Source organism: Rhipicephalus sanguineus, chromosome 10, assembly GCF_013339695.2.
Source record: "Rhipicephalus sanguineus isolate Rsan-2018 chromosome 10, BIME_Rsan_1.4, whole genome shotgun sequence".
In the NCBI taxonomy this organism is placed as follows: Eukaryota; Metazoa; Arthropoda; class Arachnida; order Ixodida; family Ixodidae; genus Rhipicephalus; species Rhipicephalus sanguineus.
The window spans coordinates 39,223,886-39,244,646 of NC_051185.1; the positions used below are offsets into that span (position 1 = coordinate 39,223,886).

General features: G+C 50.9%; 1 protein-coding gene across 1 annotated transcript in view; it reads right to left on the minus strand.

The window, feature by feature from the left end:
- Nucleotides 1-4,848: 4,848 nt before the first annotated feature.
- The window catches only part of LOC119406340 (uncharacterized), a 124,608-nt gene continuing 108,695 nt past the window's right edge, over nucleotides 4,849-20,761 (minus strand). Inside the window, exon 3 of the mRNA XM_037673080.2 lies at nucleotides 4,849-5,441. Coding sequence (XP_037529008.2) covers nucleotides 5,108-5,441 — 334 coding nt within the window. The 3' untranslated portion in view covers nucleotides 4,849-5,107. The remainder of the gene's footprint in view (nucleotides 5,442-20,761) is intronic.

Genomic DNA, 20,761 nt, shown 5'->3' on the forward strand with positions numbered 1-20,761 from the left:
GCCAGCGTTCCTCGCTGGCATCGAGACGCCCTAACTGCGTCGACGCCCAATCGCTCGCCCTCGGCGCTGGCTAGTGTCATGACGCAGTACTTCACTTCAACGCTCCCAGACGGCGGCACCGCCCCGCCCCGCCAGCCAAAAGCACCGTGCGAGAGAGAATGTGTGAGTGATATAAGGCACGTTTGTGGAACCTCGTGCATGCGCTTCGGTGGCGTAGTCGGTAGAACGCTAGGCGCCTATCGTCGCGGACCAAGAGGTCGTGGGCTCGATTCTCGGAGGCAGAACTTTTTTTCTAGTTATTTCTTTCTCGTCCGTTAGAGTGTACAGATAGATAATGATGATGATGACGGCGGCGGTGGTAGTGGTTGAAGGCGCACCTTCCACCACGAACATGTAATGGACGGAGGATAGAAAGAACAAGTTGTGTAGTCTTAGATCAGCTGGTAATACCCGTAAGACAATTTTTATCCAGTAAGACCTAGAACTGAGATAACAAAAAAAAAAAAATCGGCCGCTGTTTTTTAATTATGTCGCCTGGTCAAGCGGATGTTATGCCGCGTGTCCACGCCAGGCGCCCTTTTCAAGGATATATCGGCTCGTACCCATTATCGCGATTTTAGGGGCGAAGCACCTTGGGGTCTAGGCTTGTCCGTTGTGGGGTGTCCGTGCTCACGGCACAGCACCGTGTAAAATCCCCTAAGGAAAGGTTTAACAATAGACTAATATCAATCATAATTGTGACAGAAACAATATAAAACACCTATAAGCACAAACCCTTTATACTAGTCGGCGATTTCAACGTAGACATTAGGACCTTAGGACCTAGCTTTGTCGTCGACGCTCACTGTCCGCTGTCATAGTGGTTAGAAAACCTATGAAGCGTGGAAACTTGGGCAAGTTGGTCGGACATAATTGAATATACGAGCAGCGCAACAGACAAAGACGGACGAAGAAAACACCACTCGGCGCTGTGGGGTGTTTTCTTCGTCAGTCTTTGTCTGTTGCGCTGTTCGTATATTTTATCGGTTAGAAAACCGTCGCTATTGTCTAAACATATGTGTGTATGTGAATAAAAAAAAAGGCTTTTAAGTGGCAGGTCAGGGGATACGGCCTCGTTTCGGCGGGGTCCTCGTGGCCGCCAGTGAAATACCACTACACTCATAGTTTCTTTACTTACTCGGTGGAGCGGGAAGCGGACCAATGAGTTGTCCACGCTTCTAGCGCTAAGCGATGGGCCCCCGGTCTCCCTTCGCGGTTGTGCCGGTTGGGCCTGCGCGACCTGTTCCGAGGGCAGTGTCAGGCGGGGAGTTTGGATTGGGCAGTACATCTGTCAAACGGTAACGCAGGTGTCCTAAGGCGAGCTCAGCGAGGACAGAAACCTCGCGTAGAGCAAAAGAGGAAATGCTTGCTTGATCTTGAATTTCAGTACAATCGACTGAGGGTGTGACGGGACAGATGTTAATCCCCTCTTCCCCCTGCCTCGCCCGAAGTACGATTCAGTATGATCGAGAGAGATCGAGACAACGAAAGCGGGGCCCCTCGATCCTTTTGGCTTCAGGAGTTTTAAAGCAAGAGGTGTCAGAAAAGTTACCACAGGGATAACTGGAAAGCGTCCATAGCGACGTTGCTTTTTGATCCTCGTGACAAAACAATATAAAACACCTACAAACCCTATATACTAGCCGGCGACTACAACGTAGACATTATGGACCTTAGGACCTAGCTTCGCCCACTCGTCATCATTCACTTCGTGGAGATGTGTTCCATTTTTCGCTCACAACCAACGATGGAATTCCTGCGACACGGGCTCGCGTTAATAGAAAAATTGAACTGCGACCGAAGCGTATTCACCGCATCCGGGTAGTCGTTCAGCAATTGCGACTGCAACCCCTATCTCGCCGTAGGAACGAGTCACTGACCCCTCGCTGGGCGTCTGCCCACTGGGCGTCTTCCCAGTTAGGGGTCAGCTGAGGGTGTATGTCTTGCCCTCAACTCTACCTCCACCTTTGACAGAGGCCTAGCGCAGGCAATGCCTCGCCCTGCCTTCCAGAATACCTTGCTCCACCGAGAGCTCTGGGACGCCCCTGACAACAGGACGCGCACGACTACGTCGAAAGCTGCAAAGGTCACGACTTCGAAACCGAAGGACCGAGCGCTTCCGCGGTTAGCGCTTGGACCAACGTGGACCGTAGCTATGACTCCTCAGCCCCTGCCGGGCCGCTGGTTCGAATCAGCGCTAACGAGAACGTGCACCGATCCTCATCAGCATTCGCACCCGCAGCCTTCCCGCTCGGCGGTGGGAGATCTTGTCCACTCCACCACCGAACAGGTGATGACACCAGAGCGCGGAGATCTTATGAATGGTGTGGTCAGTGTATGGCCTAACTTGACTCGCAATGTCAGTGCAGTGTGCGTGTGCAGGCCTATTTTTAAGCGTCTATGTAAAGAATCAGCCTGAAGTACGATACTTTACTTCATTATTAAGCCGAACAGGTTCTGCGCAGTACGGCGATAGTACGCATGGAGGAAAAGTTTCATTTTTTTTTTCACATTAAACGAAATCTGAAACTCACTTCATTGTTGCCGAACGCTAGAAACAGGCCAATTTTTCGGTGAAATAGAAAAGCCAGCTTAGTTGAATCGAAAGAAAGAGCTGACATGGTGTGGGGAATCGAACCCGCAGCTTATGTCTTACAGGGGTTATCTGCGCTCTGCAGGTGTTGACATGCTGTGGGCTACAAGCGGCTCGTCGACGCCACCTGCGGCGTGCGGCACTTCAGCACACCAGGCCACCGGACTTGCAACGATGGATATACGGTCCGAACCATAGGTCCCTACTGGACTTCATGAAGGAAACACAGCTGCACCATTTTGTGTAATGTGTATCGATGCCGCAGGGCAAACTAACGCTATAAAAAAAATTACTACCTGCCCTCACACTTGTCACCCTTCAATGATCTACGTGTGGTTCTCACGTATACACACTAGCAAAAGAGAAAGCACGCTTTACAGGACAAGTAACCGCTCGTGGAGGCAAGTCAACTTTGAGTGAACTACTGCAGCAATCGAAGGCTGAACGCTAGCTGAACGATGGCGGCGATGTCAGGCAGTGAAAACAGTTCAAGGTGCGCGACACATTGCTATGTAGAATACCCTGTTTGCGCGGTACGCAGCTGATAATAAGTAAGGTGGCATGAGTGAGTGAAGAGGCATACTTATAAAGAGATCTTGAAGGAAGGAAGGAAGGAACGAAGGAAGGAATGATTGAAAGAAGGAATGAAGGAAGGATTGAAGGAACGAAGGAAGGAAGGAGTGAAGGGAGGAAGGAATGAAGGAAGGAAGGAAAGAAGGAATGAATGAAGAAAGGAATGAATGAAGGAAGGAATGAAGGAAGGAACGTAGGAAGTAAGGAATGAAGGAAGGAAGGAACGAAGGAAGGAATAAAGGAATGAAGGAAGGAGGAAGGAAGGAATGAATGAAGGAACGAAGGAAGGAATGAAGGAAGGAAAGGAGGAAGGAATGAAGGAAGAAAGGAATGAAGGAAGGAACGAAGGAAGGAAGGAATTGAATGAAGGAAGGAATGGAAGGAAGGAACGAAGGAAGGAAGGAAGGAATGAAGGAATGAAAGGAAAACATTTATTCACAGAAAGGGCTTTGTGGCGCGGGGCTAGCTTGGTCCACAAGTACCATCTAGCAGTGCTGGCTGCCCTCAGTCCAGGGCGCCACATGCAGTTGCCGCCTTGCGTGCCCTGTTGATCAAACTGATCTGATCGTCAAGGCTATCACCGGCCAGCAACTCCTCCCACCGCTCCACACTCGCTTGGTCATGCTGCGTGCCACAGAATTCAGAGTCTATCACTTGGCTACAAAAATTGATCAGTACCAAGGTGCTGCATGCCGGGACCACAATGAGCGGTCAGTTGATAGCGCACTCGGTAGGTGGTGAACTACCGCAATTCGATCGGCGTTACTTTACCGAATTTGCGGGACTAAGCGCTTCAATGATTGGAAATCTAAAAAGCATCAAGCATGCATGTTAATTTTTCAATCAATCGGCGAGAGTTGAAGGTTCGAGAAAGTGTTTCTGAGCTAGTCACCGCGGCTCGGTACTTCAGTCGTCAAGATCACCGCAGGCTGTATGCGAAAATGTGGGCTCGTATTCCATCTCCGGGAAGGTGCTTTCGTCTATTTTTATTACCCTTCTTTTCTATTTGTGTACATTTCAACAAAACAAGGAATTTATACTTTTTTCAAATGAAATACTCCATTGGCTTACGATCATTCGTGAGCGTTGGATTTGGGCAAGCTGATGTATAGTACTCACGGATTGAGACGCGAAAGTTTAGCGCTAAGTAATGCACGTACTTTCGTCCTCAGCGTCTGGAGTTGCTGTCATACAGGCGTAATTTTTACTCGAAACACATCAGAGCACACATTGCCTTATGCGGCGAGATTAGCAGCGACGTGGCGCGGTTATCACGAGCAAAACGATGTCGCATCTCTATTCTTGGGTACTGTAGATGCCTGTTCGCAACAGCCCAACTTAATTCTTACACTCGTGGAGACAGAGTAAGCATCATTGTCATATTCCTCTGCATTGTCTAGTTCTCGCGTGACGCCGTCCTGAACCAATCGGAGAAGCTGTGACAACCCATTGGGCCTATCAGAGCTGACAGAATGGCCGACACTGGCAATGTATATAATGGCACCCAGCCCTGGGAAGAAGATTTCATAGGCATTGAAACGGTGGAACCGCATCGCACCACTATGGCAGTTTTACCAAGACACACCATATGAAGCCGGATTAACGCAATACACTCATATTTTATGGTTACACAACTGAAAAGAAAACTAACTTTTCGTGTACGTTGCTTAGAAGGACAACGGTACACTTAATGTTACACAAGGGCCGGCAGGTGGCGCAGAAGGAATAACAACGTGTTAGGCTGACACACCAACTGTAGTTTTCCTCTTAAAACAGCGACGTTCTGCGTGAGGCAATTTAGAACCAAAACGGGAGTCCTCGTCAAGTATCCCAGCCCGTAAGCCTCCGAGATCAGCGCGTGCCGGTTTCGGAGCTCGGAGGCCGCATCAGTGTCTCGCCCATCTACCAGACATCGCACCGGTCGCGTGTCCTGTTCCGCCAGCCGGGACAACCGAAGGCCTCCGCGAACTCGGACGATCGGTGCGCCATCACGTTGCAGCGGTGGTTCGCGGAGTTTGAGGCTGTACTGTGATCGTCGGCGCAGAAGAGCAGGCAACGGCTTAGGAAGAACAGCCGGCTGCGTCTCTTGCGCTCCGCCGTGGGCAGCGAACGACGCCGCACGTCATGGGCGGCAGCATCTCGGTATGCCCGAAGGAGGGCGTGCCCACCGACGGACACGCTCGGAAGCCTGGGCGCATCGTTCTCGACGCCCGCAGACATTTGTCTGCATGTCAACCTGCATGAAGAGACAGATGATTTACGTTTAGCCCGTGATCCTGCAGCCATGATGTATTCATTGAATTTTGCGGGGCGACATCACTGCACATTGTTCGTCGTAATACTTAGTAACCTTCATTTGTTAGCCCACCCTTTATGTAATGCCTCCTAACCGGGCTCTTTCAGGTACTAAAGTGAAGTGAAAAAGAACACGCGAGCGCGTGAATTCTGCTTCGTGGCTGCTGCTTGAGGCGCCAGCAGCTGGCAGCAACAAGAAGCACGTCCGGTTTAGGCCTCGTCTATTGGCGGGCACAACAGTCAGGTGCTTCCTTTCTTCCCTCTGGTGGAGGATAGGTGACTTTTCTGGTCGCTTTTTCATAACGCCCAAAGCAAACGTCAGTTCTCTTACTACCGCTTGCCGGCGTCGTAAGAAGTCACGGCAGTGGCACAGCTGTAGGAGTGGGTGAGCATAGTTTCGGAATGTATCGAACCATACCACGCAGCACCGACCCCGCACCTTTCACGTCACACAAACCATGCCAATATGACTGTCCTTGTCGGTCGGAGGGGAAGGAAAAACTGGAATTGACATTTCGGAGCATTTCGGGGAATCTTCACTCGGGGGAATCTTTATTCACATCTCGCGCCTTCCATATTGCTCGATTTGACGCGCGCGGGCTGGGACTGTGTCGCAAGAAATCTACAATTCCATTTTACCTCCGAGAACTTCCTTATTTTGTCGCTCCATATAACTCGTAGTCATCCTGGACTTCTTTTTCCTTTCCTTGATGTCCGATTCGTTGCTCGATCTGACAACCGGCTGTCTCGTGGCCGACACAGGTCGGCTTCTTTCGCTTAATATTAACTAAAAAAAAAAAACTTGGCGGACGCCTCAGCTTCGCCTTGAAGAGTAGAACGCGATAGCGTAATCGGACCCCGTGCGCACAGCCTTCCCAATCGCTAGCTTAGCTTCGATACTCGGTGCATGCCTCAACCGTGTCGTAAGGAATCGAACGACTGTGCGCCGAACATTGGCCGTTTCTATCCTAGAATGCCTACTGCAAGTACAGTTGCAAAGTGTCCAATGCGCCGTAATTATTCCTTTTGCGAATCAGCGGAGGGCCCAATACGCGTCCGTAAGGCAACACGCGAGAATACGCAGCTGCCCACTTTGTTGATGCTTTTGCAGCTGATGATGATTAAATATGTCTGAGCGCTCTGTAATGGGTGGGCCTTTAATACGTCCACTCGTTGAGCAATTCACATGTTTTGACGCCTGGTGCGATTTTACGCTTCGGCCACGCAATATTACATGCGTTAAGGAGACTCCTCTCACTTCACGACATTCATATTGACGCGTGTATACTACATGTGGACGACGACGACGATGCGGGGCTTTAACGGACACCATCTAGTGGGGCTGTGATTAGTTGAAGACGAAGAAGACGTTCCGCCTGTTCAGCTGATTTTCAACACGCTGTTTCGCTGCCGAAAGGTCTTCTTGTCTTTTCCTCGCGTTGCATCGCGACACTGGTGGAGGTGCTGGACCGCAACCCTGCCTGATGCTGCACACCCCTACTGGGAGCCGTTCAACCAGCCCGGACGCATTGTCACCTATTACAACTCCCGTGCATCGCTTCAGTCGGAGGTTGCGAGGCCTCTCTCCGGAGCTCACCCCCTCGCCGGAACCTTCTCTCAGGCGCCGCATACCTCTACCAATGGCCAACGCCAGCCCGCAACAGGTGCCCCAAGGCAGCTCTCTTCCGAACCCATCCCAGGTGACGCTCTTTCCACCATTGGTGCCTGATCGCTTTAGTGGCGGTGCCCATGAAGACGTTGATGACTGGCTTGAACACTATGAACGTGTTGCCAAGATCAATCAGTGGTCTGATCAGCAAAAGTTCTCCCGCGCCTATTTTTACCTTGACGACAGTGCTCGTACTTGGTATGAGAATAGAGAAGCCAGTCTGGCTACATGGAGCGACTTCCGACGGCAGTTTGTTGATACATTCGCCAACGTCGACCGACGGGACCGTGCTCAGCAGCTATTGGAGCTACGGGTTCAAAAACCCAATGAGACCGTCGCGATGTTCGCCGAGGATATGACTCGTCTCTTTCGCAGAGCTAACCCGAACATGACGGATGAAAAGAAATTGAGCTACCTCGTGCGAGGTGTAAAGGAGCAGCTTTTCGCCGGGCTCCTGCGCAACCCTCCAAGTACCGTGGCTGACTTCATCAAGGAAGCTACGGCTATCGAGCGGGCACTTCATCAACGATGCAGGCAGTATGATCGAATGTCCAGCAGCGCCCCAATCAGTGCCGCCAGCATGACGTTTGAAAATCAGAGCGCCTTGCGAGACCTGATTAGGGAGATTGTCCGCGAGGAACTTCAGAAGTTGCGGACACCGGTCGTTGAAACACCCATGGCATCCGTCGTCGAAGTCGTGCGCGACGAAATTCGGCAAGCATTCTCGACAGCTGACCCCGATGCCGAGCAGCGTCCCATGAGCTACGCCGCCGCTGTTCGACGTCCACCACTCGCTAAGCCATCGCCGCCGACGTACCGCCAGCCGCCAGCAGCACCTTGGTCGCCGCCGCAAGAGGAGACGTTGAGGCGACCACCAGTCTTGCCGTACCGCCAGCCGTCCACAACCGCGCCATGGGCAGCGCCGCAAGATGAGATGTTCAGACGTCCACAGATCCGAAAAACAGACGCATGGCGCACACTAGACCGGCGACCACTTTGTTTTAACTGCGGAGGTGCAGGCCATATTTCCCGCCATTGCTGGCATCGCGGTGATTCGTTTCGACCTCTTCGACCATGGTTTGACGGCCGACGCGCCACCGACGAATACATACCACGCCTCGACGACGCTTCTTTTCAAGGGCCCCCTCGTTCTCAGTTTGACGACTGCCGTACCACTGACGCGGAAGCAATGCCTACTCACCAGGCGGGTTTGGGACGTCGATCACGCTCTCCTTCTCCCGCGCATTCGCCTTCTTCGCATCGACGCATCTTCGCGGACCTTAATGGAAGGAGGTCACCCAGCCCGCGCCGGGGAAACTGAGCGCGGCGACCTCCGGGGGTAAGGTTGCAGGCCATCACGACGACAATAAAAAGCCCCCATTCTTCCCAGTGCACGATGCCGTAAAGCCGACAAGACGTGAGATCGACGAAATTGCGACCACCGACCTTACTGTTCTCCTTGACGGACAGAAAGTGACAGCGTTAGTTGACACTGGTGCCGACTTTTCTGTTATAAGCCACGACCTCGCCGTCCGCCTCAAGAAAGTGAAAACGCCGTGGACAGGCCCTCATATCAGAACGGCAGGAGGCCAGTTACTAATGCCTACCGGAATATGCACAGCGAGAATTGACATAGGAGGTTCTCCTTTCGTCGCGTCGTTCGTCGTCCTCGCGGCATGCTGCAGAGATCTAATCATTGGCATGGATTTTTTACGAGAATATGGTGCCGTCATCAACATCCCGGACAGTTCGATTACGTTCTGCAACAGTCCTGGCCTAGCTGATTGTCCGGAGGCGAGGCATAACCCTCTGCGTCTTACTGATGACGATGTGGTCCTCCCTCCTAGATCATGCACGCTTGTTTCCGTGGCAGGTGATGCCCCGTTTGACGGCGAAGGAGTTGCAGACCAAATAAGCTCGCCCCTCTTTACCCATGGCGTTTCCGTCGCACGAGGTACAGTCAGTGTCACTGCTGGCCGCACGGACTTGCTGCTGACCAATTTCAGTGCTGAGCGCTGACACCTCCCAAAAGGCACGGCCGTAGCCTACTTTGACGATGTCGTGGATGCCCAAGGCTGTTTGTCGGTACTCGACGTGTGTTTTTTTCCTCAGCAGTTCCAAGAAATGGCGTGGCTGCGTGGTAGAACACCTGCTTGCCACGCAGAAGTTCTGGTTTTGATTCTCACTTGAACCGAAGACTTTTATTCTTTGCTTTATTTGCATCTTTTTCGATTTTTCGGTCAATGATGATTTTTGGCTCACATCCAACGACGCCGTCACCGGAATTTATGCGAAATGAACTCTTTAACGCCATCGAGATAATAATAATAATAATAATAATAATAATAATAATAATAATAATAATAATAATAATAATAATAATAATAATAATAATAATAATAATAATATAATATCTAGGGTTTTACGTCCCAAAACCATGATAGCATTATGAGGCAGGATGTAGTGGAGGGCTCCGGAAATTTCGACCGTCTGGGATTCTTGAACGCGCACCGTAGAATGTACTAGATAACTGAAATAACAATTCTACGCTTGCTTGGTTCATCTGGGCTCCGCCAGATGGCGCCACCAAACCAGCCTCTCACGCTTACCGCTACGGTATCCGGTATAACCAGGGTATCCGCTACAACTTCTACCACCCTAGGTATAACGCTAACGCAAATAAGTTTGCTGACGAACTAAAACACTGAATTGTTTCTGTCGCTCTGCGTACCTTCCGACGAACTGTTTGACAATTCCGCCGCTCCAAGCGACCCGCTCGGCTTCCTCGTGCTTGATTTCGGCCACGCCGATGGCGACGCGGGCCATAGCCCTCAACAAGACCGAGCCCAGGAGTCCGTAGTTGACCGCCGGCAGGCTACGCTCGTCGAACATGGGCGGGAGCATGGAGGCCGCCGGAAGGGCGACCCTGTTCTGCGATGCCACGTACGTCGGCTCGGACCGGGGCTGCTCGACGTAGGCGAACCGTGTGTGTACGTCGTGGTCGTCGTGAAGGGACTCCAGGAATCTGCGCATGCGCTCCTGTCTCGCGGACAAATAGTCGGCCGCGAAGACGCCCGTTGCGGTCGGGTAGCCCTTGTAGAACCTGCAAATCAGGAACGAAAAAACAGGCTACGCCTTTGATAACGACTCACTTTGAAGCAAGATCACTCTATTTTTTTTTAATTTCGAGAGTTTGCCCAACGGCATACATAGTTAAATATACAGGTAGAGGCCGGCTTCCGCTACATACATCAACAATGCTCTATGGTGGGGCCCATAGAGCCACAAATTATAATCTGGTGGTCTTGTCGGATGAAGGCCCACTGTTCTCAGGTAGCGCCGTCGCCGTCGTATCTGATTCAGGCCAGGGCATGTCCACAACAGGTGCTTGATTGTAACCGCGGACGCTTCGGTGGTACAGAATGGGCAAGTATCCCCAAATGGTCCATGCAGATGTTGTGGCCAGGCATATGTGACAGACGGAGTAAGTGCCGCCCCCACACGAAGTCTCCGCAACACCACCTCCTCCTGGCGGGTAAGCCCGCCTGGGAGGTTTGAACCACACGGTGGAATTAAATCTCGTGTGGTGCGGCGCAGAATCTCCTTGCGGTGGAGGAACTCACCCCGGGGATCACTCGGGAAAGGCGCTTCTAGAGTCCGTGGCAGCTCACTGTGGGTGGCGGTGTCAGCTTGTATTTGAGCAGAAATGGTGTTCCGTGGTATCCACTGTATCCTTATCTGGCCAGGCATCTGTGCAGTTATACGCTGTATATCACCTGCGAAAGTGTGCGCGTTATATACCTTGCGGAGCTCCTTTATGGCTGATGTAGAGTCTGTGCGTATTATAGTAAAGGATGACGACGATGCGGAAGCCGCGCTCACCAACTTTGTTGCGTCTCGTATTGCCAGAAGTTCAGCACTGACAGATGGAACCGGAGCTCTCAGGAGGTACAATCGATTGACACACAGGTTTTGGTGCCCCGGCACCACGATTGACGTAACCACCTGCGTGTCCGTGCAGCTCGCATCAGTATAGGCCACCAGTGATCCTGTCAGGAGTGCGGCATCTGCTTCTTCAATGTGGCGCCGGAAGGTAGTCGTTGGACGAGGGACTGGATTTCGGAGGCGGCCAATAGGTTTGTTATCCGTTAGTTGCCGGTGATCCCACGGTAGAAGGCTTACTATTGAAGGTGGCGAGACAGACACTGGATTATTTAAACCTAGCAAATTTTGTTTGTTGCATTCAGTCTGTGGATTTGAGGATCATTCAGGCCACTACCTTCGATATCAGTGGGTGGCGTGTGTGTTCTAAGAATCCGGTGGCGCTGGGACACGCATGAGCTGTATGTCGAGCTCCCGCCTGTCAAAACATCGACGTTGTGTTTCTAATAAAGCCATCTTGGATATTTATTTATTAACAGCGAATCTGTTTAAGCTCGCCGTAATTTGTCTGTCGAAACAGAAACTATCATCGTGCATGAACCGGCACGCGCTCTCTACATCCTCTTCTTCATCTTCGTCCTCTTCTGCTTCATCTTCGTCCTCTAATAACACTGATGGGTGAGGGAATGAATACAGAGAGAGAGAGAAAGAAAAGAGAGATAGAGAGAGAAAGAAAGAAATAGAAAGAAAGAGAGAAATTTTTGGCGAGAAAATAGTCCATAGGAGGCGGGATTCGAACCCACGTATCCTCGATCCTGAGGCGAGCGCCCGAACCACTCGGCTATCCAGGCATGCGAGCGGAGCTTAGCATAGCCTTGTATAGTATAGTGTAGCAAGGGTGTGAGAAAGAGATAGAAAGAAAGAGCGACAGATAGAGAGAGAGAGAAAAGGATAGACAGAACGAGGAAGCAAGGGAGAAATAGAGAGAGAGAGAGAGAGACAAAGAAAGAAAGGGATGAACGAGGAAGAAAGATAGAAAGAACAAGAAAGAGAAAGAAATAGAGATAAACGGATAAAAAGGACATACAAAAAACAGAGAGAAGAAGAAAGAGAGAGAGGAAGAAAGACAGAGGAAATTTGAGAAACTTAGCAAAACAGCAAAGGCCAGGACTACATAGATGCACATCAGCTCTCCTGTCTCTTTGGCATTGCGCCTTCAGTGCAAGCTACGATATTTTTTTGACATAATTTATTTGTGCTTACTGCAGCCGCATACATCTTTATAACATCAATTATCATGTTACAAAAATAACAAATCATGTTACAAAATAACAAAACAACGAATGGTCCACACTGCTGCAACCATTAAACGACTGTTGAAAATTAGTCTACTCATCTGATATTCTCAACATTTCCAGGCAAAACATTCGAGCACTAAATGGTGTTAGCACTGAAGCTACTGACTAGATATTCGTTGGAGCAGAGTACCTAAGGCGCTAGTAATGCACTCAGCTTGAAATTGCACGTTAAGTGCCTGTTTCAGGCTTGCCCTGACATCTCATTTTATTTTCTTTACCGAGGGTTGCAAAAAGTCACGTGCTTGATTAGGGGCCCACCTGTCCAATCCAGTCCAGTGGTCTAGTCGAGGGGCGTATCCCAGCATCCACCGCACGCGGCGGACTCTGTTCTTCAGCTCCTCCCGAATGCCGACGGGCAGCCACCTGGTGGCGTCGATGCTCGCCACGAACTCGTGAACGATGCCGCCTATCATGGTCTTGACTTTCGCCAGCTTTACAGCCGTAAGCGCCGAGTAGTAGTACGGCGCTCGCACCACGTGACCGTAGTCGACGGAGGTCAGGGCCACGCACCGCGAGGACTTCCGGGGCGCCGGCGTGCTCGCGTTCACGAGACGCCGGCACGCCTCCCAGGCGACGTACAGGGCGCGTCCGGCGTCGCTGACGCCCTGTCGCGAGCGCATGTCATTGAAGGACGTCGCGGCGTCGGAGCCGAGGTCGAGCTCGAAGTCGGCCATGAAGGCGCCTCCGGAATGAGCCTCCAGCGACGTCTTCCAGCTCTCCTCGATGGAGTCGTCGTAGTCCTGGACTTCGCTTCCGCTCTGTGCCATAAGCAAACGGGTGCCATGTACTAATAAAACAAAAAAGACTAGTAAGACTATATATCTAGGGTATTCTGGCTAGCTTTACCGTAACCATCGAATGGCGAATCGAAATACCGACAAAAGAATCGATGTCTTCTACCGACTTTTTAAGTAACAAGTTAATGTAAGCTTGTCATGTTGGCTCAGCGACGCGATCACGGGACGAAATTCCGGCCACATCGGTCATATTTTGATTGGGGCGAAACCTGAAACCCCCATCTTTAAACACAAGTGCACATCAAAGTTTGCACCGAACCCCTTTCATTTACCACGTTTCTCTTAGCAGCTTTATCATGTAAAACCCCAGAATATAATTGATTTGAAAGCCTGCTTAATCTGGGTACCGACGTATGCGGTGTGCATGAGAGAGAGCAGCGTTATGACGATGTTTTATAATGCTCGCATTCGCAAACGCGCTGCAGCTTTACCTACGAAATTGGGGCGCATATCGGGACATGCACATACAGAAAAAGACAGAACAGCTAGTTAGGATCATCATGAGCCCATCTTCATGTACGCTGCAGGACGAATGCCTCTGGCAATGGTCTCCAATTTACTCTGTCTTGTACGAGTAGTTTTACGCCTGCAAGTTTTCTCATTTCATCACACCACCTAAATTTCTACCATCCTTTGCTGCGCTTAATTCCCATTTCTTGGTACCCATTCCGTCGCCATAACCGACCAGCGGTTATCTGTTCATCACGTGGTATGATCGGCTTCATTTTCTTCACTTAATGCCAACCAGGATATCGGCCTCCCCACTTGGCTTTCTGATGCACTCTGCTGTCTTCCTGGCATACAGCTTTATCTACAAATGACAGGACGAAAATTAGGACATAAACATACATAAGAGAGGGGACCCGTGGCATTGGTCTGGGGTTATGGTGCTTGACTGCTGACCCGAACGTCGCGGGACAGAATCCCGGACGCGGCAGCCACATATGGGTAGTGGCTAATTGCTAGAGGCCCGTGTGCTTAGATTTAGCAGCACGTTAAAGAACTCCAGGGGGTCAAAATTTCCGGAGCTCTTCACTACGGTGTCTGTCATAATCCTATCGTGGTTTTGGGACGTTAAAGCACCCCTAAACAACCCAGAGGTCGAAATTTAGTTGTGGTGTTGCAGTTGTGCACGAGCCTTCAACAAACGCGCAGCCGCGAGAATTTTTCGAAACGGCGCTGTGATAGCGGAGCTACACGCGTTTGATGATACAAAAGAGGCCCTCGCTCGTTTCGCTCTTTCCTTCGCTAAGCTCCGTTCACCGAGTCGTCTCTCCTCCTCGCCGAGCGCTCCTCCTCGCCGTGCGAGGAGGAAGAGCGGCTAGCGCGCGTACCCGCGAGCAGACAAACAGGTTCTTTTTCTGGATGATATGACCAGAGGTGAATGTTGACGTCACGACCGACGCTGGGGATTACTGAAAGGCCTGGAGAGGAGAAGGGACTTTTTCTTGAAATTTGGGGCGCGCCCGAGGCTCGCAGCACTGTCACGTTTGGCAATGTTCATCGCGACGACATTCTGAACTCGATGCGCGCGTTTACTTGAAATGTTAAAAATTTATCGGAGGTGGTTTAGAGGCCATTTAAACCAGAGTAATTATTACAAAACAGAAGGGATCGACGGCGTTGGTTACGTCGTAATTTGTGCCCGTCATTTTTCATCTATGTCTCGCCATATTGCCCGGCAAGAACTAGGGCGCTTCATCTTATACACGTATTAAACTTTGCGTGTGAACACCTTGACGAGGAGCTTGTCTTCCAGAGTCCATATGCGCCGGGCCAGCTCCGGCGCACGATTCTTGTCGACGCCGCAGGACTCGAGTGCGCTCTGGACGAGGGGGCCGTGCTCCTTCCTGTTGCGCATGGCGAGACGTTTCTCCTTCCACTCCTCAAAGTCGGGGTCGGCGACGACTCGGAGGGAGCGGACTCCGCGGTCGGGGAAGGCGTCCGCCCGCAGCTCGAAGAACAGCCTGAGGTCGTAGCGCAGGTGCAGCTCGACCGCCTTGTCCAGGAAGTCGGGCGACGCGGCGGAGCCACCGTTGTCGCTGTCAGACGACAGGGACAAGTCGTTGTGCTCGAAGAAGTCCGCGAGCGCCTTGACGTTCAAGGGGTTCTCGGGGTCCTGCGATGTGAACATGAGATCGCTAACCGGAGGCTCACCTTCTAATCTATCTTTACAATGTCGAGAGTGTATGTGCAGGCCAAAATTCGATTAATGCGCAATTTTGTATCTGTACAGAAATGAAGAAACGCGTCTAATGATTGAGGCATGGAATTTCTATAATAGGTAGCGCATGCGTGAGTCAACCGTCGATTAACTTGCATAAAGAAGAAATCAAATGCCTTAACAGTTATCTTTCACGTAGACCCCCACGCGTACCGGATTGATGGGTTCGCCTATTACATGCGCATGCGCAGATAAGTTTTTGTGCCTTCTTTCTTTTCTGCCGTTGTGCGCCTTTGCAGTCGTTAGTCGGCGTTTGTGGTGTCTTGACTTCTTTCTTGCGTCCGTGTTTGCACGCCTAGTCTTTTGGAGTGAATTTCACTTAAAGAGGTCATGAACCCCAGAACGAACACCAAGTTCATGTTGTACATGCGTGGGTATATAACTCAGTGCTTATGACACTTGTCTTCAGACCGTAGGGCCCTGGTTCAAACACCGGCTCGACTGAGAGCGTCAAGGTAATTTAATTAGCTTCTTTCACACGGCGGATCGTTATATCTTGAGGAAAGTCTGGTCCCCCATTGAGTATTCTAATGCATTACCAAGTGTGCAGCATGGTTTCGCCTTCAAGCGTTACAGAGCATAACATGCTGCCGAAATTTATGTTATTCGATAGGCACAAACTAAGCAAGTACGAATTGGGGCTGCTACTTGGTGCTACCACTTGGTGTCCTGCTTGGTGCCAGTGCTTGGCGATACTAATTGGTGCTACTAATTGATGTACTACTTGACCCACTACCTGGTGCACTACTAGGGTGCTACCTGGCATATGTTAACTACTTCATGTTCTACTTCGTGCTCTTGGGGCTTCTATGGTGTGCTACTTGGTGTACCACTTCAAGTACTGCCTAGTAAATTACTTGGTGCACTATTTCGTGCACTACATGCCGTTCTACTCGGTGCACAATTACTTGGTGAACTACTTGACGTACCACTGGGCTCACTGCATTGTGAACTCCTTGGTGGACTACTTGGTACATTCAGTTACTTGGTGCACTACGTGGTTACTTAATGCACGGGCCTTGTGTACCACTTGGTGTACTACTACTTTGTGGACAACCACTTGGTGTGCTACTTGGTCACTTGAGTCACCAAGTAGTACACCTGGTGTACTACTTGGTGTACTACTCGTGCCTGTTCGCATACCGCGTCCATGCACGACCAGTAATAGGTCGCCGCCTTGCGCAGGGACGAGTGCTTCTCGACGAGCCCGGACGTCGAGCCGACGGCATCGCGGAAGGCGGCCTCGACCGCGTCCGCAACGTCTTGGGCGGCTCGCTCCTCCAGAGGTCGTCCCCCGAGCTCGCCCTGGTTGTACCCCGTGCACACGTGGGCGCGCAGGTCTCGGCACGGGTCGGCGCTGTCGTCCAGCGACTCCCTGAGCAGACAGGACGCCAGGCCAGTCTTGACGGCTTTGTCGTCGCGATGACTGGCCGGAGTCGTTCGCGGCGTCTTCGTCGACACCCTTGCCTGCACCGTCTGCATAGAGCACAGCATGACACCCGACGTTATTAAGAAGGTAGGCTGACACATATGATTTTGTTGTAGTAACTCGTACCTTACTATTGTTGTGAGTTTCCATTATTGTTTCATTATTTTTAAAGGCGCCCTGGAACACTTTTTCAGCATGGTTAGAAAACACTGCCGATCGGTAGTCGAGGCTCCTGAAAACACGCAAGCCAAACATTATAGCGCAGCACACGGCCTGGTATTTACAATTAATTCTCAAAGTCAGCTAGAAATCGCTCCCTCTTCTCTCCACTAACGATGCCATATACTCAAATCACTGCGCCATATACCCAAGACCACGGCCGTTGGCTGATTTGAGCATCGCGAGCTGCATAGTTACCGTGGCCGCCACAGGGATGCCGCACGTTCCGCTGCGCGTGCGCTCGCGATCACACTGAAAGTAATCCGCGCGTTCGAATAAAAAAATGAAAAGAAAGTGCTCAGGGTCCTGACTCGCACTGACGAAGGGACACATCTTCTTGCACCCTGGTCACCTCCTCCTTAGAGCACTGCACGGGCCGGCCCGGCCCGCGTGACGGGCCGGCCGTCCGAAGCGTTTTTTTCGGCGGGCCGGGCTGGGCTCGGGCGTGAAAGTGGGCGGCCCGGGCTTGAGGCTGTGCCCTGAGCCGGTCCGGGCAGGGCCCGGGCTTGAAGCCGTGGGCCTGGGCCGGGCCCAGGCTTGACGCTGCGGGCCGGGCCGGACTCGGTAAGTCGGGCCTTCGAGCACACGCGAACGTTACGCATTGCATGGTCTAAGGTATACTGTGCCAAGCTGAAGTGACACGTGCAAAGAGCTGGCTCTTAGTAAAGCTTAGCAATAAAATAGAAAAAACAGTTGAATGCTTATTTTTTTTCACCAGTATAGATATGATGGCACTATATATTTTCACTAACGTTTCGTCTGCTGGACCAGACTTTGTCACAGTAACAAGTACATCGTGGTGGGTTTTCTTATAAACACGCCAGATCACGTATATATATATATAATATATATATATATATATATATATATATATATATATATATATATATATATATTATATATATGAAGTACGCACTAACAGCACTAACAATGGGCCAGATCACGGTTGTTCCCATGGGAGGAATAAGATTTTGGTCTTTTATTCTAGGTTGACACATTACGGTACATTTCATTTATATTCCTTGGTATTACGTGCCAAAACCACGATATGATTACGAGGCACGCCCGTAGTGGCACCGGATTAATTTCGACCACCTTGAGTTCTCTGCACCTAAAGATAAGGTATACAGACGGGTGTTCTGCATTTCGCCCCATCAAATTGCGGCCGCCCGTGGCCGCGGGAATCGCTACCCGCGTCCTAGGAACTTAACAGCGAAACAGATTAACCGCTGAGCTACCACCGCAGGCAAAGCAACATTTCGATGCATGTACACACCGGATTTTCCGTCCGATCGCCCGCTACAAGCGCACCGGCATCATTATGAATCATCATCAACAACTAATGTCCTCTAGTGCGTCCGGGTCGGGTCTGGTCATGAACAAGCCGCGCCCTGGATTAGTTTAGTAATGAACGCCCGGGCCCGGGCCGGGCCCGGGCTTGGAACCAACGGGCCGGGGCCGGGCTCGGGCTAGGTTCGGTCATGTACGCCCGGGCCCGGGCCGGGCCCGCGCTTGGAACCACGGGTCCGGGCTGGGCTCGGGCTTCATAAAGCGGGCCCGGGCGGGCCCGGGCCGTAAAATCCGGCCCGTGCAGTGCTCTACCTCCTCCTTGCGTAGCTTTCAGCGAGCTCGCTGGTACGAAAGGAGAGAGAATGCACTTGAGGCGTGCGGCAAGTCTCTGTAACTCCGCTCGTACATGTGCGGATATCTAAAAATTTTACGGCAATCCATTCGTGGAGGCAATAGGCTTGAAGCCATTAGACGATTACTTAAAAAGGCGTTGCGGACCTCCTTCAAGCGAAGCCTTTATATGTCGCCGATTTCGGTGGCGGCGTCGTACACGGAAAACGTGTCGCCACGCGAGCGTACAAAATGTGGCCCTCGAAGGTGCGCTGATCACGTGCGCATTTGTACGCGCCGTTTTCGAATAATTGACTCTCTCTACATTGTGGGCTTGTCGGCGATATCAGCCGTTTCTGATTCCGGCAGCCTGATCTTTTATCGAGGTGACTTGTCACGCTGTCACGTTGTCACGCTTCATTGTTGCCTGGATATGTCCGCGTGAACGTCGTTGTTTCCTGCAGCAAGCGAAGTGTTGCTCCACTAAGCAACTGAATGAAATTCCAATTCCCGGCATGGGATGGAAACCGCTAGGAGGGAGCATTGCGCGATTTGATAGAAAAGAAAGAAACAAACAACAAAAAACAACAAAACTAGTAGGTCAGACGCGCAGACGCAAAGCTTCGCTTGCCTTCATTTTCCTGACAGGGCAACGGCTCCTGAATTTGTTTTTTTTCAGGTAAACGGAAAGCTAAATTGCATCGTCCAGGTCAGCGCAATTGCCCCTCTCCGCTAAACAGCACCAATGGTTTCGCGAGCTGGCGCAACATCGCATTTGGATGCCTTAATCTTGTAAATAAAGCGCAAGGAAATGAAGAAGGAAGAAGATGGAAGAATTAACAGAAAAACAGGTCGATTCAATTGTTAGAGATTATAATGTTCGCCGCAAAAAAAAAAATTTACAACTTTGCTTGAGGTTCTGCTGGTCCCCAATCATGAGGTATAATGTCCACTCAAAATCTTCAAGCGCGGAACAGGTCTTGTTTCGTACGTTATCTAGGTAACCGGAGCTAACCCTAAAACATCGCTGGTCTACGACCAGTAGCGTAGCCAGAAATTTTTTTTCGGGAGGGGGCTCAAACATATTTATGTAAGTCCGTGCGTGCGTTTGTATGTGTGCATATATATATATATATATATATATATATATCTATATATATATTATACACGCTTGCAAAATAGAAAATTTTGCAAATTTTGTCCCTCCTGGCTACGCTAGTGCTGACGATCGAGTAGCCTCAAACGGAAAATCTCGAGCGAAAATCTCAATCTCTATATAGTGATCACTCTAATGTTCTTTCTTTTATGTAGTGTTTTACTGAAGGCCCTGTGTATCACCAGAAATCAAGAGGACCAAAGCCTTTCTTGTGTTTACTGGTTTTCTGTAAGTTTTCTCACTCCCTAAGGTGCCTGCACACAGACATCTACATATATTATTCTTCACAACTGCATTTTGTTAGGGATGATAGGTTTCAGGCCAGGCCTCTCCACCCAGCATGCAATGAAGCTTATCAAGATCCAAATCCTGGACAGCTGCACTCGGGACACGAGAGCCATCCTCGGTCTGGACCTGGAGAAGGCCTTTGGTACATTAGTCGCGAGTTCGTCCTCGACGCCATCTCCAACACGCCTGGAATCGTCCTTCCATTCCTTCGTCAGGTCTTTCTTGAGCAGACGATGCGGCGCCCTCAAGGCTGGAGGTTTGCAATCACAGGAATGGAGCTGGGCGCAAGGGACACCACACAGGGTTCAGCCATCTCCCCGCTCCCCTTCAACATCGCTATGGTCGACATCTCGAGAGACCTAGGCAAAATCTAGGACATGGGTCACACGGTCTACGCGGTCGGCATCACTGTCTGGTGCGCGGGAGGCAGTGACGGCCAAGCCGAAGCCGCTCTTCAGGAAGCTGTCGATACTGCAGAGTGCTTTCTAACAAACACGGGGCTCTGGCGCTCCCCCAAGAAACCGGAGCTCCTTTATCTACAGCCCAACTAGAAAGGGCCCCAAGCCACGGAACTGGAAACCCCCCCACCGAAATCGACGTTAATCTCTACACTAAGTGC